Raw genomic sequence first — 27,942 nt, 5'->3', positions numbered from 1 at the left:
TAAATTGTTTATTGGTTTGACATGGTCATTTAAAGTGCTACCGTTGAATAAAGAATTTTTAGCATGTTGTTTTATTTTTCCTTGGCCTTTGAATTAAATTATATATAATTAGCCATTAAATTATCACTTTAAATTTCAGTGCATATAATTTGTGCCTAAAATGGTTTACAACTTTATGCTTAACCATTATTGTTTTATTGGATTTTATTCTCTCAACAAATATACCTTGCTCATATCAAGATTTTTCAATTTAATTACATGTGATTGTTGGCTACTTTTGTTTTCAACAACACTTGCATAAATAAAATTCTCTTTCTGAAATTATATTGTTAATTGTCATGACTTTAATTAATTTCAGTTGCATGTAATTGGTGGTTGAATTGCTGCTGCTTTGAAGTGGATGCATATAATTAGTGGTTGAATTGGTTTACAACAAGATTTTGGTGGAAAATAAAATTGTTCATTTTTTTATCACCTTTGTTTGTTGCAGCAAATTCTACTCACTTTCTTTATTGTTGCATTTGCTTCTTTTCATTGCAAAACTATTATTTTTGTAGCAGATTAAACACATTTTTCATAATTATTTCTTTTGATTTTCATAATCACACATATTTTTTTATTATTGTTATTGTGCATCTCTAAAGTTCAAATTTCCTTGCTAGCTTTCTATTTTTCACCATATGTTACATGCATGTTATTTCAATTGGTGTTGAACTCTCTCCAGGTTGCAGGAAGCTGAAACACCACCTTTTTCCTGTCTCACTCAAGCTATAGGTATACCTTTATTTTCAAACTTGATCGGTTTTTTGTCTGCAGCTTTGTCACTGTATTTTTCTTTTCCATTATGTGCTTGCTTTTTTATGTATTATTTTGGATTTTTATATATGTTCATGTTTCCTTTATTACATAATTAACTTTTTTGGTGAATTTTTTAATCTTATTCTTTTATTAAATAGTTTGCTTTTAATTGTTTTCCATTGAAATTTTCAATTTTTACCATATTATTAAAATTGCCTCGATTGGAAAATTAGAAACCATTCCCTTACGATGTAGTTTTAGTTAGATTTTGAGTTAAATTTTATATAAGTGGCAGTTGAATTATCGCTTTAGATTTGATTTCATATAATATGGTTGAAATCATTGACAACATTATGCTTAACCATTATTATTTTTTTCTATTTTCTCCACAACAATTTACATTGCTCATGTCAAGGCTTTTCGATTCAATTACATATGATGACTAGCTAATTTTATTTTGAACAATGCTTGCATGAAGAAAATTTCCTTTGTTAAAATTATGTTGTTAATTCCCATGATTTTAATTTGAATCACTTTAAATTTCAGCGCATATAATTTGTGCCTAAAATGGTTTACAACTTTATGTTTAACCATTATTGTTTTATTGGATTTTATTCTCTCAACAAATATACATTGCTCATATCAAGATTTTTCAATTCAATTACATGTGATTGCTGGCTACTTTTGTTTTCAACAACACTTGCATAAATAAAATTTTCTTTCTGAAATTATGTTGTTAATTGCCATGACTTTAATTAATTTCAGTTGCATGTAATTGGTGGTTGAATTGTCGCTGCTTTGAAGTGGATGCATATAATTAGTGGTTGAATTGGTTTACAGCAAGATTTTGGTGGAAAATAAAATTGTTCATTTGGTATCACCTTTGTTTGTTGCAACAAATTCTACTCACTTTCTTTATTGTTGCATTTGCTTCTTTTCATTACAACAACTATTATTTCTGCAGCAGATTAAACACATTTTTCATAATTATTTTCTTTCTATATTCATAATCACATATATTTTTTTTATTATTGTTATTGTCCATCTCTAAAGATCGAATTTCCTTGCTACCTTTCTATTTTTCACCATATGTTACAGGCATGTTATTTCAATTGGTGTTGAACTCTCTCCAGGTTGCAGGAAGCTAAAACACCACCTTTTTATTGTCTCACCTTTTTTGCCTGCAACTTTGTCACTGTATTTTTCTTTTCCATTATGTGCTTGCTTTTTTATGAATAAATTTGGATTTTTATATATGTTCATGTTTCCTTTATTACATAATTAACTTTTTTGGTGAATTTTTTAATCTTATTCTTTCATTAAATAGTTTGCTTTTAATTATTTTCCATTGAAATTTTTTATTTTTACCATATTATTAAAATTGCCTAGATTGGAAAATTAGAAACCATTCCCTTATGATTTAGTTTTAGTTAGATTTTGAATTAAATTTTATATAAGTGGCAGTTGAATTATCGCTTTAGATTTGATTTCATATAATATGGTTGAAATCATTGACAACATTATGCTTAACCATTATTTTTTTTGTTCTATTTTCTCCACAACAATATACATTGCTCATGTCAAGGCTTTTCGATTCAATTACATATGATGACTGACTAATTTTATTTTGAACAATGCTTGCATGAAGAAAATTTTCTTTGATAAAATTATGTTGTCAATTCCTATGATTTTAATTTGAGCATGTAATTGGTGGCTGAATTAATGCTTTTAATTGCATTGCATATAATTAGTGACTAAATTGGTTTACAACAAGAATTTGGTGAGAAAAAAGTTTGTTCATTTCGTAGCACCTCTATTTATTGCAACAATTTCCACTCATTTTCTTTATTTTGTTGCATTTCCTTCTTTCTATTGGAACAACTCTAAATTGTGCGGCATAATGAACATGTTTTGCATTTTGAATTCAATTGCATATAATTTGTGGCTTAATTGGTTTACACCGAGAATTTGTTGAGAAAAAAAATGTTCATTTCATACAACCTCTGTTTATTCCAACAAATGCCACACTTTCTTTATGATTGCATTTGCTTCTTTCCATTGCAACAACTCTGAATTTTGCAGCAGAATAAACATATTTTTCATAGTTGTTTGCTTGTATTTTTTGTAATCACATGTATTTTTGCTGTTATTGTTATTGTCCCCCTTACAAATTCAAATTTGCTTCGTGACTTTTTATTTTTTACCTTTTGTTGTAGGTCTGTTATTCCAATTGTTGTTCAACTATCTCCACGTTACAGGAAGCTGAAACACCATATTTTTCTTGTCTCACTGCAACTACATGTGCACCTTTATTTTAAAACCTGGCCTGCATTTTTCATGCTTTCTTTGTTGCTGTATTTGTCTTTTCCATTCTATGCTTAATTTTTTTTTCAAATCAATGCGATTTTTTTCATGTGTTCATGTTTCCTCTATTTAATGATTAAATTTTCTATTTGATTTCTTATTCTTTCATGGAATTTTTATTTCTTTTCCATTTATATTCTCAGATCTAACCATGTTATTAAAATTGCCTTGATTGACTATCTTTGACCATTTAAATTTATCTTTTAACTTTTAGAAGCAACGATTTTATGACTAGCGATCGACAAAGATTACAACCATTCCATGATGTTGGACCTGGTGTTTCCTCACCATACAACTCAACAATCCATATTTATAGTGAAGGAAATTTGGGTGACAAAAATTTTTCATTCACGCAAACAACACCGTAAAACTCTGATCATCTAACCAATGATCACTCGCTTTTACATACTACTGATGATGGTGCAGCATGCTCTACTTCCTTACAAGGAAATTATTCAATCTCGAATAATAGTACCTCTTCATTAATAGCATCAACAAGTCAGGCACATCTTGCATATGGATTTCTCGTCGATGAAAATGCCAATAACAATACTAGCTTTGAGACTAACACCACACATGGACCAATTGCTTATCAAAGCCTATTGGGTGGCCAATCTGAATACCAAAAAAAAATGAAAAAGTGAGTTTACCTTGAAATTTCCCCAACACTTATTCGTTTTTTTATACCTTATATCATCCATGTTCTTTTTTTTCATTATCTTTCATTTTCTTTGTAATTTCTAGGGGAAACATGCGAGTATGTTGACTTTGGTGATAAGACTTTTACATGTCGCCATTGTAATGCACTTTTTTTGGCTCCAAGAACGTCTTGCACGTTCATCTAAAAAGAATCCATCTTTCTCACTTTGTTGCCTTAATGGTCAAGTTTCCCTTCCAGCTATGCAACCAACTCCTTTAATTCTTGATTTTCTTCTTAATCCCAGTAATGGCTCTACTTTAAAAAAATTCCGGGACAATATACGAGCTTATAGCTCTATGTTTGCTTTCACATCAATGGGCACAAAGATTGATACTTCTGTTAATGATCAACCAACTCCATATGTGTTCAAGATAAACGGTCATTGTCATCATTTAATGGGCTCTCTCTTACCTGTTGATGGAGAATCACCAAAGTTTGCACAGCTCTATGTGTTTGACACTGCTCACGAAGTTGCAAATAGACTTTTACCATTTACAAGAGACTACAAATCATCATCTCTGGATGAGAATATTGTTGTGGATCTTTTAAGAATGCTTGATGAAATAAACGAACTTGCCAAATTATTTCGCAAAGCTAGAGACAAAACTCAAAATATTCAATCTGTTGATTATAAACTTCGCTTACTTGGAAAGCGAAACCATGATTCACGCCAATATGATGATCCTACATCAAATGACATTGGTGGATTAGTTGTTGGAGATATTGGAGATTTTTTCTCGGAACGGGATATAATTATTGAATGCTTTTCAGGTTCTTTAAAAAGGATCTCAAAATTACATCCAAAATTCATGGCATTACAGTATCCCCTTTTGTTTCCTTATGGTGAAGATGGCTACTCCTGTATGTAATATTATGTTTGTTGATCATGGACATGGAAAAACAAGGAAAAGGTCAAGAGTTCCGATGCGAGCTTATTATGCTTACCTTATCAATGAAAGGCATGGGTGCGATAATACCATCATTAAAAGTGGTCGTTTGTACCAACAATTCTTGGTTGATGTATTTGTTAATGTTGAAGAAGATTGTCTTGATTATATCAGAGCTAATAAAAAAGATTTACGTACAGAAGTTTATAAAGGTATCCATGAAGCTATACTTAATAGGGATGTTGAAGGCTTCTTAGCTGGGAAAATCATTGTTCCATCTTCTTTAACTGGTAGCCCACGTTATATGATCAATAATTACTAGGATGCAATGGCTATATGTAGAGCCTATGGAAATCCTAACCTATTTATTACATTCACATGTAATGTTAATTGGCCTGAGATACAAAGGGAGCTTACAAAAGGTCGAATTTACAAACATGAAGACAAGCCTGATATCATTACACGTGTTTTTATATCGAAGGTTATTGATATGTTAGCCTTCATAAAATAAAGCAAGCCTTTTGGTCAGATAATTGCAGGTGCCTTATCTTTTATCTCATTTCTTCTAAACATTACAACTTTCTATTCTTATTAGGATTGTTTGGCTTAGTTTTCTTTTTATTTTGTAGATGTTTATGCAATTGAATTTCAAAAGAGGGGTTTGCCACACACTCATATATTAATTTGGCTACACTTGAATTTTAAATGTCGTACACCTGAAGATGTTGATTCCATTGTTTCAGCTGAAATCCCTGACAAATTTACAGATCCAAAATGCTATGAAATTGTTTCAAGATTCATGATGCATGGTCCATGTGGTCTTGCAAATCCAAAATGTCAGTGTATGAACGAGGGAGTTTGCTAAAAAAGATTCCTAAAAAAATTCAAGAAACATACTATTTTTGATGATAATGGCTTTGTTTATTACAGACGTCGTGATCTTAAAGACAATTTTGTTATAAAAAATGGCATTCAGCTCAATAACAGATATGTTGTTCCATATAATAGGGAACTCTTATTATGATATAATGCCCACATAAATATTGAGATCTGTTGTTAGTCAATGTTGTTTTGTTAACAAAAAAGCTTTATTGTTGTTAAACTTCACGTTGTTTTGTTCCCTTTTAAAAAAATTGTTATTTGAGATGAGGCATTTTTATAAGTGGTAGAGTATGATGGCCTAGGAGGTTTCAACATGGTTGTTGTGAATGTTTCATAATAAGGACCAAGGCTGGTGAGAAGGTAGAAGACTTTTTCTTGGTTTGGTACAAGCTTTCCAATGGCTGATAAGTTGTCACAGAGACCTTTGAAGGTTTGAATGTGTTCTGTGATTGTTGTGTTGTCTTCCTTTCGAAGGTAGGTTACCTCTTGTCGCGGTGTGAACTCACGTTCTTGTGAGTCTTGTGCATATGCATTTTTGAGAGCCTCTCAAACAGCATGAGCTGTGTCGACACCAACAACAAGTCCTAGAGTTTCCTCTGAAAGTGTTCCAATGATCCACCCTCGAAGGAGACTATCTGACTTTCGCCATGCTATAAAAGCATCTGTTAATTGTGGGGTTGAGTTTTCTGTGTTTGTGTATTTTGTTGGAGCAGGATCTTCATTTGTGAGATGACTGACCATTTCTTGACTCTCAGCAAGAGCCAATGCTTGTTCACGCCACAATGGGTAATTGTTTGGAGTGAGTTGGAGGGTGATAAAGTTCCCAACATGGAGTGATAAGGTAGTCATTGTGGAATAAATGAGTGGAAGGTAAGAGGGAAGATGAAGAGAGGATAAGCTGTAGTATTTGCGATAGGTTGTGCCTAGTGTTCATAAAGGCTCTGATACCATAAAGAAAAAATAAACTGAGTTGACAGAGTGTTTTTTTCTCAAATGAATATTCAGTTTCTCTTCTTAAGTTTTCAACGTGAACTACTAGGCTATACAAGTGAAGTATTTAAACTAATTGGATACAATGATTCAGATGTAAAATAAAAGGAAAGGATCCCATGAAATCTGGTTGATGATAGTGTTGATTTATTGTGATGACAACTTCATGGCAAAGGAGTTTGTTATGATGGCAGCTTTGATAATAGAGAATTTGAAAGTAGAGAATCCTTGTAATTTTGCTGAACTACCATGCAGAGTTCCTGTTAGTTTGAACTTTCCGAATTTATAGGCTTGATTGGAATGTCATCTTGGTTTGAACATATTGTCGTTAGAGCTCCAAGATCACTTAACGTGTCTCTAGTAATTGAGGCTAGATTGTGAGAGTCTTCACCCTTTTTTCTCCATTGACTCTCATAATTGTTGGCAGTGCCAGCAATGTCAATCTGTGATAGATGTTTAACACTTATCTGTATGCCTTTGAATTGGTTCCATGTTTTTTTTTTTTTTCCAGTTTACTAGGTAATGTGTGAGTTGTATTGTGTTATCGCATTCCTTTCTAACATGATCAGTATAATGCATACATTATCTAATAACATTTTTTTTTCTGCACTATGTTCACACAAAGCCTTATATAGCTTTATTGTTGTTAAACTTCACGTTGTTTTGTTCCCTTTTAAAAAAATTGTTATTTGAGATGAGGCATTTGAAGTTGATTGGTAAAATAATTTTTTTATATTTTCAGATCATTTTAATATATTAATATAAAAAGTAATTATTTTAAAACATTTCCATACAAAATATTTTAAAGAATAACCAAACACCCATGTGCTGAGGTTCGAGTAAAGGCAGACAAAGAGTAATAGGAACACACCTCTCTTCCTCACTGCGAACTGTGAAAGTCAAGAGTGGCAGCTTGCTACGTCCTAAAATAGCACAACAATGTTGCACAAACAACAAAATAACAACAGACTCGACCAAAAGAAAAGTAAAATTTGACAAAAGGCAGAATAGTGATTAAGCATATGCAGATCGTGTCGCCAATTTTCCAAAACATATTCACATCAAGTGAAAAGGTGAAAACCATGTTTGAGAACTTGGTTTCGCAAAAAAAAAAAAAAAAAAAAAGGCTAACTTTAAATCACTAGATAAAAAAGAGAAATTATAGGAATATACACCATGACCTTAATCCTATTTTTCCTTATCTGAGTGACTATGATAAAGACATAGAAAGCGTTTGGCTCAGCGGTAACTGCTGCTTTTTTTTCAAACTCAATAAAGCTAGTGTTTGGTTATAAGTAGCAACTGTGGTTTGGCTCATGAGACCCACTAAAAATGGGGTTTAACTGCAGGTTCTGATGAAGCAATTTTTTCATGCTTCTTGCTGCGTTTTTGTTCAATACTGGTAATTAAAAAAAAACAGCTATATTTATGGGCCTCTGTCTTTGTTTGACAAGAAATAAAACCTGAATCTGCGTGAGGTATGGTTAACGGAAGACAAAAGATAAAGAGAGGCGTATAATATCTTGGTGAAGAAAAGGGAAGGGGGTGTTAACACAAGAGGAAAACACATGGCTTTTCTCTCCACTATTCCAGCCGAACCGAGTCTAGTTCAAAGATAAAAACATTGAGCCAGGTAAGACCTAGATAAAAAAAAATTATTTTTATTTTTTGTTAATTATGTTTTATTCAAAAAATTAAAAAAAAATATCACTTGAAAATGTAGCATTTGTAGAATTTAATCACAATCCTAATTATGTTCTTGTCAGGTCCGATCTAGTTAAAAAAAAAAAAATTTAATTTTTATTTTTATTTTTAATTGTGTTTTATTTAAAAAATTAAAAAAAAATTATTTAATAACGTAGTATTTGAAAAAATTAGATTGAACAATTAAAAATATTTGATATTAATATTATTTATATAATTACATCACTTAAATCTACAATATTTAAATTACAACCATCAATATTATTATATATGTTTTTAAATATTTTATAACCTCAATTTAAAAAAAATTCTTTTAACCAAACACTTTAAACTATTTTTTATTCAACTTTAATTTCAACCACAGTTTTAACTAAATATATATTTTTCCAAACCAACCTCAACTAAAATTATTTTTTATAAAAATAATTTTTTTCAAATCACAACCACAATATCAAACACTCAAAAATACCAAACACACTCGAAACCCACTGGGTGGCTTTCAATAGAGCTATAACTAACAACATAACATCACGGTGACCTCCAGACGATAAGCTCCAGTACATACCCAACTTCAACCAAGTAAAACCGGCAAAGACCCAGAGCATGCAAGCATCAAAGATCAGTATTGGATTCTTCTTGTTCCCCAGGCAATTTAAACATGGTGGCTATTTACCGATCTATCCATCACCTACGCCGAGATGCATTTACTCTCAATCCTGATCCTATCAGCATACATGGGCAGGCGAATGATCTCGTAAATCTCATTCGACAACACATCCTCTGTTATATTATCCTTGATGCTTCGCATCACCTGTTAAGAATCAGCGGGAAGATTCATTTAGTCTAGTAAAGAGTAATCCATCAAAAACATAAAAGAGGAAGAGGAAGAATGTCAAATAGATCCTACTAGTTACATGACCCGCGCGATGCCACGGGTTATTTTTTTTCATATAAAAAATATAAAAAAAGCTAAGATCTAAAAGTGTTAGTTTTTTTACGAAACTATACCCAAGAGTCTTGGGTGTAGCTCCAACACCTAACCCAAAAGTAATATATATAATATTAATAATAACATTTAACTTACATGATCCAAGTTTAAGTGGGTCTGGGTCTGGTATAATAATTTTGGATGTGGGTCTAACTATAAGGTCGTGTCATAAAAGTATGATAGGAAGAAAAAAAAAACTAATTAAGAAAAAGAAAAAAAATCTGAATTAATTGGGTTAGTCCTTCAAACCAGATTAACCCGTCAAACCTTGGATTCGTGTTGTTAAAGTTTGATAACTAAATAGAAAAAAAAAAATTAACGGGTTACCCAGAATTAACTATGCTAACCCGTCAAACTAGGTTACTCCATCAAACTCAGTATCTATGTCATGAAAGCTTGATAAGTAAATAGAAAAAAAATTGAACATTAACAAACTAAAAATTGACAGGTTAACCCAAAATTAATTTAAAAAAAAAAACACAAAAAGCATCAGTTTATATAAAAACAGCAAAAAAGCAAAAAGAAAAAAAAAATAAAGGCATCAGCCAATAATTAAATAAAAAAATTAATATTGATGAACAAAATTAAATAAAAAAATATTAATTAAAAAGAAAAAAAATAAAAGAAAAAAAACTTATAAGAAGAAAAAAACTAATGAAGAAAAAGAAAAAAAAAATCTAAATTAACTGAGTTAACCCGCCAAACCTGAGATCCGTGTCATGAAAGTCTGATAACTAAATAGAAAAAAAGTTAATACCAACAAACTAAAATAAATAAATAAAAATTGAAAAAAAAAACAATGACAGAAGACAAAAAAAAAAATTACTAAATGCATAAGCTTTTTTATTGTAAACAGCACTGTGCAATCCACAATAAAAAGCTTAAAAGGAAAAGAAAACGAAAACTAAAAAAATACGTCAAGGGTTCAACTAAGATTTAAGAGTGTTAGGTATTTATGCAAAGATATACCCAAATGCCTTGGGTCTAGCTGCAACGATTAACCCGAGAGTAATATTTATAATATTAATAATAATATTAAACTTACATTACTCAAGTTTAAGTGAGTATGGTTGCAACCCCGAATCCAAGAGTCTTGGATGCGGGTTTGGCTGCAAGGTCGTGTCATAAAAATGTGATAATTAAATAGATTAATTAAAAAGAAAAATAAAAAAACCAACAGGAAAAAAAAACTAATGAAGAAAAAAAAATCTGAATTAACTGGATTAACCCTTCAAACTAGGTTAACTCGTCAAATCTAGAATTCGCGTCATGAAAGTTTGATAACTAAATAGAAAAAAAAATTTAACAGGTTAACCCAAAATTAATTGGGTTAACCCGTCAAGCTGGGGATAGATGTCATGAAAGTCTAATAATTAAATAAAAAAAAATTAACATTAACAAACTAAAATAAACGAAAAAAATTAATTAAAAAAAAGCAAAAATAAAATTTTGGGTTCACTCGTCAACTCAGGTTAACCTGTCAAACCCGGGATCCGTGTTATGAAAGTCTGATAACTAAATAAAAAAAATTAACATTAACAAACTAAATTTAAAAAAATCATTAAAAGAAAAAAACACAGAAAAAAGAAAAAAAAAACCTTAAAGGCATAAAAAATGAAAAAAAAAAACTGTTCAGCGTTTTACTGTCTCACTGTGGAATGCACAGTGAAACATTAAGCAGTTTTAGTACATTTCTAATAGTAGCATATTAACTAAAGCATGGTAAATACATACAACTTACATGCATCAGAATTCACATATACGTACAGATATGTGTGCATATAAAGGTGATCGAACAGACCTTCTCGTAGGTATTGAACTCATTGGGTGTTGATTTATCAGTCCGCACCCGCATACAGACCCATACATGTTCCTCTGAATCCCAAGAACACTCAATTATCTTCCCTGAGTATGAAGAGGGATCTAAATCATCTGCAAGTTTTTAGGTCTTGCAGTAAGAACCAGAACAATAAATTGAAAGCCAAAAAACAACCAGGTAAATGAAACAAAGAAAACGAAATGAATGTATAGCAGGCTGAGAGCATGCCCAGATGAAAAAACACGAGCATGTGAAAATGGGATTCAGCTCAAGGCAAAGGGCACCCATACAATTGCTTGCATTAACAAGGAATACCGCATTTGCCAATCTGAATGGCAAAATACCCACTATTCAAAAAAAACAAGAAGAAGAAGCTCCCTACCATCACATTCACCAAGCAAATGGTTAGCAACAGCTGGAATAGATTATCAAAGGCACCTAAGGTTATCAACTGAAATCCCAGTGTTTTCCATATCAATACAAGGGTTGCGTAAAGTGTTAATTCAGGATTTTCTATACTGGAACGAAACTTGTGAAATCAAGATGCATGAAAAATCACATCAACCTTTGAATGCAACTCTGTGGCCTTCCATCAGTTTCTTTGTCCCCCGTTCATTCAGATAAAGTAACTGACGATCATCATCATCAACCTGTCAATACATGCAACTAAATATCAGGATGAAAACATCAATTGAGAATTTCAAGCCGATACATCAAAGGGATGGATGAAGATGGAAAACACAAAAACATCAGAGTTGGCAGCTAAAGTTTGGTGATGTTGACAGACACACCTCAAATCGAAAGTCAACTGAGTTCATTTCAGGATATTTCCACTTCAAAAGGCCTTCATGAGTGCGAGGAACATAAGGATCATCCCAACCCTGGCACATAAGATCATGAGTAATCTCTTGTTCAAAATGGAATAACACTATAAAAAGCATCTAACACATGACAAGTCTTTTACTGTATGATATGTGAGAGGTGCAATGTATACAGAATTTTTGGGTGTTGTGTTCAAATGATACTTATTAGATCATTCATAGGACCACAATATCGGGAAACAGATGCTAAAAGTATTTAGAACAAAACAATCTCCAATGGATGAGTTGTGCAAAAAGTTCTAAAAGCCATCCTTGTCACCTGAAAAATAAGACCATCTGCATCGTGTGAAAGCTTTGGAATACATTCCTTTAGGAGCTTGGTAACAGTAGAAAGCAGCCAGAAACCCTTTCTTCTCACCTGGTAAACAATTCAAAAAACAGAAAAAAAAAACAAAAAAAAAAACATAATTAGGTAATAAAATAAGAGGGGACAAGTATCATATATTGCAAACTCAATACAAAATCTTCTCTTACCCTGAAAGGTTCCAGGTCATATCTATAATATGGATTTCGACTCTGGGAAAAGTGACAGCGTTCTTTATTCCGGGGCTCAATCACTTGTTTTTCAAGCATCTTCCATCGTTCGTGAAAGGGCCGCTGCAGAAACATTTGATCATCGAAGCCTATAATTAGTAGATGGAATAAAGGAAAAGCATTTCGTTAGATTGGAGGTATACAGTATACTCTGGTATGTGTTCCTGAAACAAGCACAGCATATTCATCTAAATGAATGATTCTAATTACCCAAAATACTCTTCAAACTATATCCCAGAAAATCAGTTGAAATGATTAGGAAGAGATCATTGCAAATACAAACAAACAAAATAATTAAATAGAAAATGCCATATGAGCATGTTTTTCTCCTCCTTGTACTCCTGGCAAACAAAATCAATTGTAGAGCAACTGCTGATCAATGAAAAAAGGTTATCAAATGGTTGGCCAGGATACAAACAGGTTTCTCCACATTCCCAGTTATTTTTTATGAGCTGATTGGCAGCTTATATTGGTGCCAACACAGCCCTTTAACCTGCTTTCAATCACTGAAGAAATCTGAAAGAATTCTCAAACAGGTATCTTTTCTTGTTTACATTTACACCAGCATTTAAGAGATACAATCCAACTTGTCCAGTGCTTTCCATTTATTTCGTAAACTACTCCTATCACAAAGCTACAGCAGGGTGAAAACCATCTTTATCAGCCAGCTTCAGAGAAAAGCCTCGTATTGCAGTGCTTAGTGCTCATTTGTTAAAAGCACGTGAAGAGAAAAGTCACCCCCCTTTCAAATCATCCCCAACTTTCAGGCACATAAACCTGCATCTTTATGACATTGGTTGTGAATCCCCAAAATTGCAGCCAAAGATGGGGGTGATGTTCTAGAATGTACTGACAAAAGGTTTAAACGGAATGGGATAAATTGTTAAATGTTTTCACCAATGGCACATGAATGCACTTCATGATTGCAGAATTTCAATCAATTCTACACCACCAGGGACAGATCCAGAGTGGGAAAAATGGCCCACACTGCCCCAAAAAATAACACCATGCACCACGTCGTAAACTTCTAGGTTTTTTGCCCCCACCAGATAAAATCCCCCGATTACAGAATTAAATTGATGAAGTAAACATCCCCCCCTCCCCTACCCAGCTTTGCCCATAAGATTTGCCCTCATTAAATGACCAAATATTGCTCCACTAACTTCATTTAAAATAGACAAATAAATATATAGATCGCACAAAAAGTCTCCGATGGTTCTTTGCTTTAGGTGAGGAATGAAAACAAAAGAATAAGTGACTTTGATCTGTAAAAATAATTTAATGTCCATAAATTTCATTGTAAATCTAACCTCTGTGACAGACACTTGGTTGATCGCCATCATATCATAGATAAGGTATCTTCTCTCCTGCTTCTGCGAGTCCGGCAAAGTATCAATAATCATCTCCCCATCAAGTAACGTAAAGTGGTGTGTCTTATCAGCTGGACCCTTATCAAAACAAGACAAAAGCAGTCATATTGAAGATCATCTGAGCAAGATGTCAAGAACCATACAAATAAGAGTCCTAAAGAAACCATCCTAGAAGAAGAAATGAGTAGATGCATACTTCATTGGTGTATCTGCAAGGAAACCTCATATGTACCCTTCGGAATTTAAAATCCCTATCTATTAAAAAACACACATCCTCCATAATTAACATCATGTATCTTGTTCCATCAGCCTTCCATGTTGCATAGTAATAAGACGTTCTCAACAGCCCTAAGTTTTGCATGACGCAAAAATAAATCCTTTGCTTATTAAGTGACACCAAAGTGGACGCAAACTAAATTCAAGCCACTCAAAAATGGACGCAAACTAGAATATATTTATATATGATGTGTTCTAAGTTATATAAAAGCAACAGTACAAACTCAGACAATAGTTTGCTGTCTATTTCCCCTAAATATTATTCAGGTTGTAGGAAATACAAATGACAGCAATATTCAGTTATCGATCATAATGCCAGGACTTCATTTGCTCAATAAAATCTTAGCTTCCCTTCACCATTACTATAACATTTTTAATAATTACAAGATTATCATATTCGATGGTTTTGAGTTTTTAACCTAAAACATGGCAATTTTCCATCCAGAGAGCATGAATATTAGGTTTTCTTTCATAGCCTTGCATGTCTAAATCATTGCTTAAAAGATGGTGATTAGAGGCACCTCTGTTCTAAGTTACAGAGATCCTAACTCAAAAAACTGAAGCTCCTCCACCTAATATGTATATCAAAGCATAACAAAAAACACAAAATAACAATAATTAAAAAAAAAATAAGTTTGGACCTGCTGAGGGAAACAGGGTGTGACCCAGGGAATATCAGTTTTCCTCTTCCCTGAAATTTAAGAAAAAAGTCAGTACAAAATGAAGTCAGAATGAAGATATTTCAAGCTCAAGATTTCAAAAATTAAGAAGTTATGAACAACATTTTATCACCCATTATCAGGATACATTCCACAATCAAATTTCAATCATTTTTTTATGTGAAAATAAAAAACAACTAATGGAATTTGTACATGAAACCTAGGAGGTGCAGGATGTGTGAAAAACATATTACAAGGAGAAAACTGAATTCACACTTGAACGAAATGATCAAGACAATGCATATTAGCATAAGGTAACTTGGGTAGCAAAAAGACATGGGTGCTAAACCAAATCTAAGATATCTTAAAATATAACAATGATTGAGCAGCATAAAAAAGGTGTAAAGAGACAAAGAAGCATTACAGGAATTTTCAGCTCAAGCATTTGGTAGCAGAACTGCCGCAGTGCACCGAGCTGGTCATTAGGTATTTCATCCCCCAGAACATCATCATTTGTCATTACAACATCCATCTCATGATTGTCCTGAAATGGTAAATAGAATGCACAAAATCTAAACAAACAGGATGCTACAATTTCGTAGGGATATTTAAGCTAAATGAGAGGCGATACATAAGAATTCATAAAGCAAAGGAAGAGGAAAAAACAAAAGACGTGAATCCCCCATCAATTTGTTATAGCAATACATCACCATAAATTTCATTTCAAAATTTTCTACACTGCATTTTCAACATTTATGTTTGGCCAATGAAGGAAGAATAACACCAAAAGTTTAAAATAATTAACAACAAAGCTTTCCGTCTAAACTCAGCATCAGTCTCTAATGCATGCAACCACCGATCACCTTCTTGCCAAGATAAAGGTTAATGCAGAACTCGAGCATCCAGTTTAGAACTTCCTTAATGGAATAACCAAGCCATCTTCTTTTTTTTAATTTCAATTGAAAAAAAAAAAAGGTAGCTTCTAAAAAAGAAGGATATAAAAAACTGCATTTGAATCCACATGGAAAAATTATAGGAAAAATCCAGTGAAAAAAGGTTAGGGATGCTGGCCTATCATCAGGGAGCCACTATGTTATTGTCGTGTATAAGAACCCATCAAACAAGAACCTTCTAATATCACTTGCTACAGAGCACCATATTTTAAAATGTTCAATAGCCTCAGAGTTCTTCAAACAATGAGGCAGGCATAACAGCAGTCCATCCTTCACATCATTAAAGGAAAGAAAAAGATCCCCATGCAACTTGAAATCTAAAACATGTCTCTTAACTCTAAAATGTCAGTAAAACTCATGCAAAGCAAAGAAAAATATTTGACAACAAATTCAAGAATCACTAAACTTTGAATTCAATTTTACATATCATGATGCTCAGAGTCACTAGAACTAAGGCCATTCTTGTCCTAACTAGTTAACAACTCCAAATGAAAGATCAAAAACTGAGATCGAGCTGATCACACCTGAGCACCATTACCAACAATACATCTGTCACCGTCCTGCTGCCACATTTTTATTTGTTGACTTGAATAATAATTAGATTTTCTAATAGTTTCCACTAAAGCCAACATTTCCAAAATTAGTTCTCATGCAGAAACTGCCAGTTATATGCAAAAAAACCTCCACTACACCACCTGTTTATATCATGCCACCACAATAATATATATATATATATATATATATATATATATATATATGACAACTAGATGTTAGATCAAAGAATTTGCATACATGCAGGTTCTTAGCTGAACCTCCATCATCATCATCATCATCAGGCACTGCCTCGCCATTGAGATCAAATTCAGAAGACCTCTTCCATTCTGGAGTTGGTGGGCAAACAACCATTTCTGGCTTTCTTTCATGATAGGAGTACAAGGCATCAATATAATCTGGTTTATATATTCCTGGAGGACGTGCATCAGCAAATATTTTTATTGCCTGCACCATTAGCAAAGGAGGTTTCAAAACATATAGCTTGTGGAATAAAACCAATTGAGATACACATAAAAGGAAACATTGGAAACTTACTTGAGTGACAGACATTGGTTGAGAACGCATTACATAATGAACTATCATATATCCTGTGCGATTATGCCCATGTGTACAATGGACAAGAATATACTTCTTTGTATGTTTCTGAGGCAAGAGAAATTGCATGACCTGAAAAGGTTTTATAAACGCATGATTGTTTAGTATAATATTACACTCATTTAACACAGCATGTTTAGGTATAAATGATTCACGAGAGAAGGATATGCTGCCTTTATGTGGATCGATAAATACCCCAGTTAGGTAGGGCACAGTTGCTTCTGTTTCGTTGGGGGGGGGGTGACTTGGTTAAAAGGAAGAATCATGATCAACAATTTCTTGTAACAAACGCACATATGAAGGTTAAGACATCGCACACATGTTCACAATCAAACTCATGCTGACATTTGAGCTTTGTGGTTCCAATATGATGCTCTATCCTAGCATTGCAGTACACAACTTGAGATTCATAACAGTGATAGCTTAATAGCATAGAGAAAACATAACACTGTGCAGACTACCGTGAAACAAAGCTAGTGGTCTGTGCATGTGGGAAAAGACATATGCTACAAGAAGATCCAATGGAGGAAAAAGACATAGAAAACCTGAGAAGGTATTGCAAAAGAGGCATACCTCATAAACAAAGGTATCTACATCTGTATTCTCCGGTACAGCATCATGCCCCTTGCAATATATCTGGACAATGAAAGAAAATAAGCTATTTTCCGGTTAGCTGCTCTACATTAACAAACAGAGACTGAAGAAAATTGTTGTCATTGCCAACTCACCTTGACATGCTTGATACCCTCATTCTCCAAATCTGTTGTTGAATAGTAGCGGGTAGTATTTGTCAAATCAATCACCAGACCGAGCTGAAAATTCAGTGGATAGACTTAGAATTGTTCAAGATAATATTTCCTGCCCTAGAGAGAAAAATATATTCTTCATAACTCCTTAATGTAAATCTACACTGTTAGAAACATGCACATGACCAAGGCAAAAAGTTATTTGCAATTTTAAATTGAGTGGCAATGTGACCCTGCTAAATTGTGGAACTTTTTTCCTCTAATCTAGTTCTTTTAGATTGATAATATGGCTGATTCAGAAAATGTCGGGTTTAATTGAGTGCTCATGACAGTATTATTCCATCTCATAATAGACGAGATTTACTAGGAATCAAGGGAAGTAAAAATGACTTTCAAGTTCAAGATACTTACATTCCTTCCTAAAAGTTGTTTAAAAGAGTATCTTTTATCAGGAGGAATACAGTCATTGTAGGCTTCGCCAAGTGGAACCTTGGAAGGAACGATACAATTTATCTCCTGGCCAAATGCAGGACAGTCCAACCAGCCTGCAATTATGGATAGCAAATTATTTAGTGAAAGAAAGGATACTGAGATGCTACAGTCACACCGTCCTTAAACTAAGGAAAGCATAGGACAAGGTTTCACCAACAGTGAATGGCTGAAAGGAGAAAGCCAGAAGACCACAACTCAAAGAACCATTCATGGATATCTTTTTATTTTCCTTTTTCCCCCTTTTCTAAGGTCTTAAGCTAACAAAGACGATCCAAATCCTCCCCATACTCTGTCTCTGCAGTGAGGAACACTACAAGGCCAAATACCCATCAGCAGAACTGTTCATTAATGTCAGCAAAAAAATAAAAGATGACAACTGGTTTCCTAATACTTGTGGCCAAAAATAGACTTTATTGACAAAGGTCATCAACAAAGGGAATCACCATGGTAATACGAGAAAAAAATATGTTTGACTTCCAGGGAATAGCCTTTAAATTTTTGTCAGCATAATTATCTCCAGTACATTTAATTCATCAATCTCTGATGCTAAGTAGTCTGTTTCTGTAGCACTAATAAAATACAAATAAAACCCGGTCCTGTTATTAACCTGGTGAGGTAGGATGGAAAAGAAGGTAAGGGAGGAGATATGGACAGAAATGGGAGCAAAAAACAGAAGAGCAAGAAGAAAATGCAAAGATCTTCCAATAGTACAGTACTACAGTTAATTGTCAATCATCATATAAGTGACCATTATACATAGGAGGTGCTCTTATATTGATGCCTAAACTAAACCAGATAGAAATAAAAATTCTTCAAGAATAAACAAAAGCAATCAATACTAAATATGAAAAAATTAATTCCTGAAACAATATTACTGTGATAGGAAATACAACTATGCTACCAAGTAAAACAATATCTAAGAACATCTAAAATTCTTAACAATCATGTAATTGAAAAGCTATATTGGAGTTGGTGAATGCTACTCCATCTTCTTGCTAAACATTTTAGTTATCCAATTGGTGAAGAACTCATGATTAAGCTACTCCAAGACTCACAGCCATGGTACAACAGAACAAGAAAAAATAATTACACCTTCATATAGCCAATCCCAGACAATAGAGGACTAGCGTGTTGGCCCAAAGGGACTCACAAATATCCTGCTGCTTATAAGTGTCAAAAGAAACGCACAATTTGGTCTCTTAAAATATTTTTTACATTTTTTCAGTAGCAAGCCAGATCCATCAATAAGTGCAAATTTAACCAACAAACAATCAACGACGTACACCTCTAATGGATAACTCAACATATGGCAATGAAATCAGTGAACACCTTTAAAAACCATCTGTAATGCAAACCACAGAAGCCATTTCTGCATAGAGTAATTAGATAAGAAACTTACCAGCAGGAAGTTTACTTCTGTCATAAGATTTATAGTGTTTAGATAGGAAAAGATGATCATGCACTGGTTGCCGAGACAAATGCGCAGGTCTGTCTTCCAAATTTTCATTTCTCATACGTTTGCGTCTTTCTTCACGCTCCTAATCAGGATGAACATAAGATCAACAGTCAAGCATGAATACAGAGCACAAACAAATGCAACATAATGGCATATTAATCGTCCAAAAACAAAAAGGCAAAAAGAAAACCCAGATGGGGATTGAGCAAGAGAGGTAAAACAGACTGTCAACTTCACCCCAAAGAAAATTAAACTAGAAATCAGTCAATTGAACAGACAGCCAACTCTCTCCTTCAGTCTATTCAGAGTCCACAAAAGATGCTAGCAATCAAAATACTTGAACCCCAATCAAATGGAGAGTGCCTCTGCCACAGTATTAAACAACTTCTAGGTGTTCCATCCCACAGCATTGAAAATAGTAATGATAACATGTCAATTGAGTGCTTATCTAACTTAGTTATAAGGGAATGTGCTGTGCGCACTTTATTACAAGAGAAGTTAATATTTTCCCTTGGGACTTGATGATCACAAATAAGTCTTTAATTAATAAATTTACAGGTTTTACATTCTTCTCCTCCCATCAACCAGGCTCCAAGGACTCAAATTCACATTTTAGAAACACATGAGATCCATAAGGAAACAAGATTCTCCAACCTTTTGTTAAAACGTGCTTGCATAATCACATTTGTATATTAGCCCCAAAAAAATGATGAATTGATTATATAAAAAGATTGCCATCTGCAATTGTTAAGACTTCCATCTACTGAGGTTGAAAAGTGATATATTCTAAGGCACAAATCCATTTTCCACTCTTAAAGTGGCACCCAGCAGAGAAGACAACAAAAAAAAAATTGAATTCTGATCAATCAAAATACTTAGTCCAACTGCTACAATATGATAAATTGGGGACCAATGCCAAAGCTCCATGCAGCTACAGCTGCTTCAATTCCTATTTCTTGACAAACGACAATAATCACCTGGTTTGAATGACTTTTCAAATAACTGGATGGTACTTTACATGTAACAAAATTACCAAACCCGCAATCACAAAAGGAGCCCTCGTGTAAAAATGCCAAGACAAACATCACAGCAATATTTCAATCTTCCACAATAACAAAACTCTGTTACGATTCAGGATGGCAGAATAATGGTGGGAAACAGTAACAAGAAGAAGGCTGCTGTGGGAAGGCAAACGTCAGGGACACGCAACCTGCTATTAGTTGTAGAATTTTTAGATTTAGTTGGATTAATCAGTTAGTTAGTTAGTTAATATTGATCACTATAAAAGCGCAGTGTATGGATCACATTGGATATGAATAGATTGCAGTCCAATTTCGATCTCATTTCTCTCTTCTCTTGACTCTTCTCTGCTAATATCACTTCTCTCTTCTCTTGACTCTTCTCTGCTAATATCATTCTGCTTCTTAGCCTCATCTTTTTCTTGATTTGTTAAGTGATCTTAACAAATTCAAGTAAATTTTTCCTGATTATTCTCATTCACCAGAGCATTATATAATTTAGAACGAAAAAGCGTTCTTCGAACTCAAGATACTCAGAAAAAAATGCAAGAATATAGTTTAGAAATTTAGAATTACCCGGCGGGCAATTTCAGCACCAGACTCAAACCGCTCTTCGGGAGCACCGTGTTCTTCTATGTTCCCTTCAAAATTATCACCTTTATCAAGAAAACGAAGCAAAAGCCAGGTCAACAGGACCAGCCAGAGTGCACGTGAAGTGGCTGTGGCAGAGAGATTTTGACTCTCAGCCGATTAAAACCCTAGAATTATGAAGCGGGAGTTGTAAGCGAACGTTCTTGCTTTTTTTTTTTTTTTTGGGTTCGAAACCCTAGACAGGAGAGAGACAGAGGTTATTAGCTCAAATGTGCAAGGAGATAAACAAATGTAAATATAGTGAGATTATTTTATTGTTTGGTAGTTTAAAAAAAAATGGAAAAAAGAAATCAGAATTTTATGATTAATGTTTGGCGGCGTTGTCCGACGATGACGAAGGTTTTTTATCGTGATTTCTGTGTAAGGTTTGGTGTGTTAGGGAGGATTTTTGAATTTTATCGTAAAATTATGATTAATATTTAAAAGTTATTATTCAATATTATGGTTATTAAAATTTATTATATGCAAGAGTTTATATAAGGGACTGATTATATATAAAAAAGACATATTACTCGTAGTTTATTCTATCTAAGATAAATTATATTGTTATTTGATTGTTTCTTTTTAAGTTAGGTTTTTATTCGTTAATTTTTTCTAAGGTATAGATCTTTTTTCATGAAAAAGTATCTATTCTATTGGGTTAAATCCTAACCGTTCTAAAATCTAAATTTTAGCATCGTATTTATTTACACCTTGTATTTTTAATACCTGAGAATGTACTTTATCACGTAATTTTACACCTTACAACTATTAAAGTTTACATCCGGACCCTAAAAAAAGATTGGAAAAAGGGTTTTGATATTTTAACCAAACTCTAATGGATGATCATAAACTGGTTATGATATATGCTTGGAAAATTTTTAGGGTTTGGTTGTATTGCATGAAAACAAAATATTTTTTTTATTTTTAATAAGGGAAATTAATTTAAAAGTTTTTGAGATTTTTTTTAAAAAAATTTTTGATTTTTTTTGAAATACTTCGAAGAAAACCAAGTATTTATACCAAATTTATATTTTTCAATATAAATATACAACCCGATATTATGCAAAATTGGTGTAAAAAATATTTGAGAATATCACAACTTTTTTGAAATGATTTTTGAATTTTTTTTGTTTTAAATATTATAATATTATAATATATATTAATTATTATAAATAAATATATAATAAATATACATGGGCTGGGTCGAGCCTAGGAATGCTGGGTTGGGTCGATCTTAGCCCAACAGGTCCTTTTCTTTTCTTTTTGTGGTTCGGGCTAGACCTAAATGGTTCGACCCAGGCCCACATGGTTTATGGCCCGACCAAGCAACCATGCTAATTAATTATGTTGCATGCAGAACGAATTCTCGTTCTACGCGCAGCAACTTAGTTTCAACAATGGAGGGGCAACGCTACCTCATGCGCGGAGTGCCTAACTGGAGGCCTGGCTGGTCGTTATGGGGAGGGGATGACATGAGGATGATGGTTGAAGTTGTGGCAAAGATGGTGGCCGGTGCTAGTCGTTGGTGGAAGAAGAAGAATTATTTTATAGAAATGAGAGAGAGAGGGAGGAGCAGCGGCTGTTCCAAGCGTGGTGGAGGTCGGCTAGTGGTCGTACTAACGACGTGTGGTGGTGAGCAGACAAGCTAGTGATGGCTCCGGTTGGTGGCTGAGACGATGGAGAGAGAGAGAAAAGCAAAGGGAGGTGTCGGCTGGGAAGAAACATTGATGGGCAAGGCTGGTTTTTTGTCAATTTTGGATCCGATTTTCTTCATAATCAAGCCATGAAATGCACTTCTATTTACAGGAGGTGAAATAGGGATATTTTGTCTTTAACAGTGTCAAATCGTGGCCTTTGGTTCGGCTAGGAAAGATCTCAACCGTTGGTTCAAAGTGTGCATCGTGAGTTCTCAAATCTGCAGGAAAAGGTTGCCTGAGTTGGCCTCTTTAGGCTGGGGCGGTTTCATGTTAATAGGCCTGAATGAACCATATTCGGGGATAAAGGGATGTTAGGTGACCATTTTGGTGCATGTGCTGTCAAGTTTGGTGGACATACGACGCATTACATGCACCATAAAAGTAGCTCCATGAGTTGTCATTTCTGGTAAAATCGGAGAAGACAATAAGCAGTGACCCGATGATGTGTCACCTGGTCCTTTTTTAATATATGCACAAACGGTGCCATTTTTGGTTAATTAAAGGATTTTTATCCAATTTCAATTGAGTTCTTCCGCTTTCGAATTCTTTCAATTGCACCCCTAATTAACCCTAAACCTTTGATTTAATGCAATTTAGCCCCTATCAAACTTCAATTTGAACCCCAGATTTCAGCGTTTTTTTGCACTTTGGTTCTTGGTCTTGGATTTATGCAATTTAGCCCATAATTGATCATTAAACTTTCAATTTCTTCAATTTTATCCCCAGTTTTGTTGTCAATTAAGTCCCTATTATTTGGCGTCTTTTGCAGATTAGTCCTTGGCTGTGAATTTTGTCAATTTAACCCCTGATTGACCCAAAAACATTAATTTTCTTGCAATTTGGCCCTTGATTTCAATCAATTAACTTGGTTAACATTAAATTTGGTCTCTTAAAATTGCAATATTCTTAATTAAGATCAAATTAGGCCTCCAAACTTAAGTTTTCACCAATTAAGCCCCAAATAAAATTAATTTCACATATTTAAAGTATAATTAATCATTGCACTTAATTAAATCCTTCAATTGGGTCCAAATTAATTCTTAAACATAATTAAAATTCAAATTGACCCATGATTAAATCAAGTTGACCTATTAAAATTTTAATTATGTCCTTGGACTTAATTTTTATGTAAATTTGTCCAATAATCATTTAATTTGACCTTGAATTTGCTTTTTTTTTTTTTTTTTTTTCTATTTTTGGGTATAATGGGGGTGCAATTAGCCCTTGAATTTTCTTCAAAATTGCAGCTTGGTTTTTTTTTTTTTTTGAATCCTCATCTGTTTGCTTTCTTCATGGCAATGGCGCCAGCCTTTATTTTATTTTTTTATTTTTATTTTTTAAAAAATAAATTTTAGGGAACAACCCAGAATTGGGTTATGAAAATATTGACTTACAATTTGGCTTTATGATTTGTTTTCTATGACTTTATTATGGTGTTAACAAAACCATTTTGGTGTCAGACTAATTCTTGATTTTGAAAAAAAAATTAAAAGGCTAATTATATATAAAAAAAATGAATACAAGGTTTTTGTTTTAAGGTTACAATTTGAAATGAACCTTTTTAGCACTTTCAACCTAAAAAGTTGGCAAAATCAATTTTAGCCTCTTGAGTTTGATAATTTAACATTTTGGACCAATACTTCATTTTTTTCATTTTTAAGTCCCTAGGTTTTTTTATTTATTATGAAGCTTGCTATACTTATGAAAAGTTATGACTTTTTGTTTGATTAACTATTTACACTTAAAATTTTAACATTGAGTGCTTATAATTTTTCTTATTTATTATGATCTTGATTGATCTATAGAAAAAAAAAATCAAGATTGACTTTATTTTTCATATTAAGTTTTTCTTACAAAAATTGTTGTTGTCTTAATTGCATTTTTAAGCTAGTGTTGTATGCATTTACACAGTGATCATCTGGTGTCTAACCCTAAATCTCAATTTATGATGGACCTGGTCTTATGTGATTTCCTAAGAACCATTTAGGGGCAACTATAACTCATGCAAACCGAAATAAATAATATTTATAAGGGAATTGAATCCAAGAATATTTTTCATGGCATGCCTCTCCTTCTTAGATAGGGTGAGGAAAGTAAAGGGAGCTTGACTAAAAACAATGTAAGCAAAAGCATCATCAAGCCTCTATTCAACTTCTGTATGAATACCTTGAGTAGAAGGCCTAATAGTTCTAGCCTCTACAGCTGAGATTGAAGGCAAAAATGGAAGGACCACCACTGCCAAAAAAGCCTTTACAAATGTTGTAACCCAATTTTGGACTCACCAAGATTTTCTTGAATGTTATTTTATTTCTATTATTACTTATAAAAATAATAAAAAAAAATCAATTTCTTTTTCAAAAATAAAGGCTGACAATGTGGAGAAAGGAAATCGGGGAATCAAGCTGCAATTTTGGAGGAGGTTCAAGGCCTAATTGTACCTTATTGTGCCAAAAAATGAAGAACAAAGGCAAATTCAAGGTCAAATTAAATGATTATTGGATGAATTTGCACAAAAATTAAGTTCAATGACATAATTAAATTTTTAATGGGCCAATTTGATTTAATCATGGGCCGAATTAAATTTTAATTATGTTTAAGAATTAATTTGGGTCCAATTAAAGGATTTAATTAAGTGCAAGGACTTAATTATACCTTAAATGGGTCAAATTAATTTTATTTGGAGCTTAATTGGTGAAAAATTAAGTTTGGGAGTTTAATTTGGGCTTAATTGAGAAAATCTGAATTTTAAAAGACCAAATTTAATTTTTTCCAAATTAATTAGTGGCCAAATTGCATTAAATAAAAAGGTTTAGGGTCAATTAGGGCTCAATTGAAAGAGAGAGGACTGAAATGGACTTTGACCAAAAATCACTGTTCATTATCTTCTTTCTGAAAAAAGCTGGTCTGGTTGACTACTTTGCAGTTGCATTTAATGTACCTAACGTCCACCAAATTTGACAAATCTTATATGAAACGGATCCTATGCATTTTTTCTACAACCCCATGTGATCAGGTTGGGCTAAATGACAATATATTAGCACTGGTGACAGCCTAAAGAGGCCTACTCAATCAGCTTTTGTATGCAGATTTTATTTTTTTCTGAAAAAGCTGGTCTGGTTGACTACTTTACCGCTGCATTTAATGTACCTAACATCTACCAAATTTGACAAATCTTATATGAAACGGATCCTCTGTAGTTTTTCTACAACCCCATGTGATCAAGTTGGGCTAAAGGACAATATATTAGCACTGGTGACAGCCTAAAGAGGCTTACTCAATCAGCTTTTGTCTGCAGATTTTCAACTCATGATACCTACTTTGAGCCAATGGTTGGGATCCTTCCCAACTGAATCAAGGGCTGAAATTTTTCCTCAATGTAGACAAGATTTCCCTCTTCCACCGCCTATAAATAGAGGTGGATTTCATGGCCTGAGAAAAAAGGAAAAATCGGGTCCAAACTCAACCAAAAAACCAGTTTTTCTTCCGGTTTCTGCACATTTCTTCTTTCTTTCTCTCTCCACCGTGGCCTTCAGCCACCACCACCCTCATCACCGGTCTTCCCACCATCATCTACACCACAGGCAGCCAACGCAACCACCAGCCTACCACCAAGAGCCACCATCGGTTTCTCTCTCCTCGCTACAGCCCCTCCCGCGTTTTTTTTTTTTCTTCTTCTTTCTTCCTCTGCCACAGGAAACCGACGCCATCAACGTCTCTTCCTCCAGCTCCACCGTTGCAACCACCGGCAGCACACCTTCCTCAGCCAGAATAGTGACGGTAGCCACGACCCTTCAGCCAGGTAAGCCATCCTTCTTCTTCTTCTTCTTCTTCTTCTTCCCTTCCCCTTCTTCTTCCTTCCCTACTATTCCTGTGTGAACAGTAGGCGTGAATTATAATTCACGTCCTACTGTTCATGCAGGACGTGAATTATATATGTGTGTGTGTGTGTTTATTATAATATATTTTTTTTAAAATAAAAAAAAAATAAAAAAACCCCAAAATCATTTTAAAAAAAAATGTGATTTTCTCTTACGAAAGTTGTTTGTTGACACGTCAATATTTTAGACGAGTTTTCTATTTTTAGGAACTGATGTTATTTTTTTTAACGCATCTCCTATGAACGATGTTTGTCGACACGTCTCTTTTTATAGAAAAGGACCGATGTCAAATAAAAAGTTTAAATACCAAACAAATATGGATTATATCCATAAATTTTGTTCTTTTTTGTAACTCAGACGCAATTCTCCTTTTTAGGGTTGAACGTCGATATAATTTTAGACAAGTCTTCTATTTTTAGGGACTGATGTCATTTTTTTAACGCGTCTTCTATTTTTAGGGACTGACGTTAACTATTTAAAAAAAAAACAAAATTGCAAATAAGCTCGAAATATAATAGCATTTAAATCAAATAAAAAACACACAAGTAAGGGTAACCTTTCTTTTGAAAGGATGTTTTAAGGGTGGTGTCTACCTTCCCTTAATCATAACTAACCCAGTACCCGAATCTCTGGAACCAGTGTTTAATTTGGGATTTCTAGTTCCCTCAAATTACTAGATGGTGACTCCAATAAAATTTTCATTTCCCCAATAAAAATAAAAAAATCTTTTTGTTAAATAAACAAAAATGATATGGAGCCGTCGCCCGACGTCGTGTATCGACAGAATGGCGACTCCACTGGGGAACGGGTTGAACCAACTGCTTGTGTGTGCTGTTCATTTGTTTTTTATTGTTATTTATTTTCTGAGTATTTATTTTATTCACACTATTTATTTTATGCAATATCAATTGTAAATCATTTCAATTTATTTAGATTGCACATGCATGCATGTTATTTATTTGTGTATTCACACACTTCACAGTGAACCCATAAAAGCTCTGGACCCGAGCTCGTCCTTTTTAAGATTAGAAAAGAAAGATTCAAGTGGCAAGTGTGACTTATGTCCA

General features: G+C 33.5%; 2 protein-coding genes across 2 annotated transcripts; one reads left to right on the top strand and one right to left on the bottom strand.

The window, feature by feature from the left end:
• Positions 1 to 4,176: 4,176 nt before the first annotated feature.
• Positions 4,177 to 4,731, top strand: LOC140954698 (uncharacterized). The gene has a single exon (XM_073405195.1). The coding sequence runs from the start codon at positions 4,177 to 4,179 to the stop codon at positions 4,729 to 4,731; it is 555 nt and encodes a 184-aa protein (XP_073261296.1).
• A 3,991-nt stretch (positions 4,732 to 8,722) lies between these two features.
• LOC118037563 (uncharacterized) lies at positions 8,723 to 26,619 on the bottom strand. Its single transcript, XM_073405194.1, has 19 exons — positions 26,550 to 26,619; positions 25,164 to 25,232; positions 21,244 to 21,419; positions 19,592 to 19,730; positions 18,112 to 18,245; positions 17,683 to 17,766; positions 17,528 to 17,590; positions 16,895 to 17,026; positions 16,598 to 16,804; positions 15,277 to 15,396; positions 14,835 to 14,884; positions 14,114 to 14,294; positions 13,858 to 13,995; positions 12,488 to 12,610; positions 12,273 to 12,371; positions 11,924 to 12,013; positions 11,698 to 11,782; positions 11,115 to 11,245; positions 8,723 to 9,136 (listed from the first exon to the last, which is right to left on the bottom strand). The coding sequence occupies exons 1-19, from the start codon at positions 26,617 to 26,619 to the stop codon at positions 9,014 to 9,016; spliced, it is 2,214 nt and encodes a 737-aa protein (XP_073261295.1). The 3' UTR covers positions 8,723 to 9,013.
• Between the last annotated feature and the right edge of the window lie 1,323 nt (positions 26,620 to 27,942).

Source organism: Populus alba, chromosome 16, assembly GCF_005239225.2.
Source record: "Populus alba chromosome 16, ASM523922v2, whole genome shotgun sequence".
Lineage (NCBI taxonomy): Eukaryota > Viridiplantae > Streptophyta > Magnoliopsida > Malpighiales > Salicaceae > Populus > Populus alba.
This window is presented reverse-complemented; position numbering and strand designations above follow the sequence as displayed.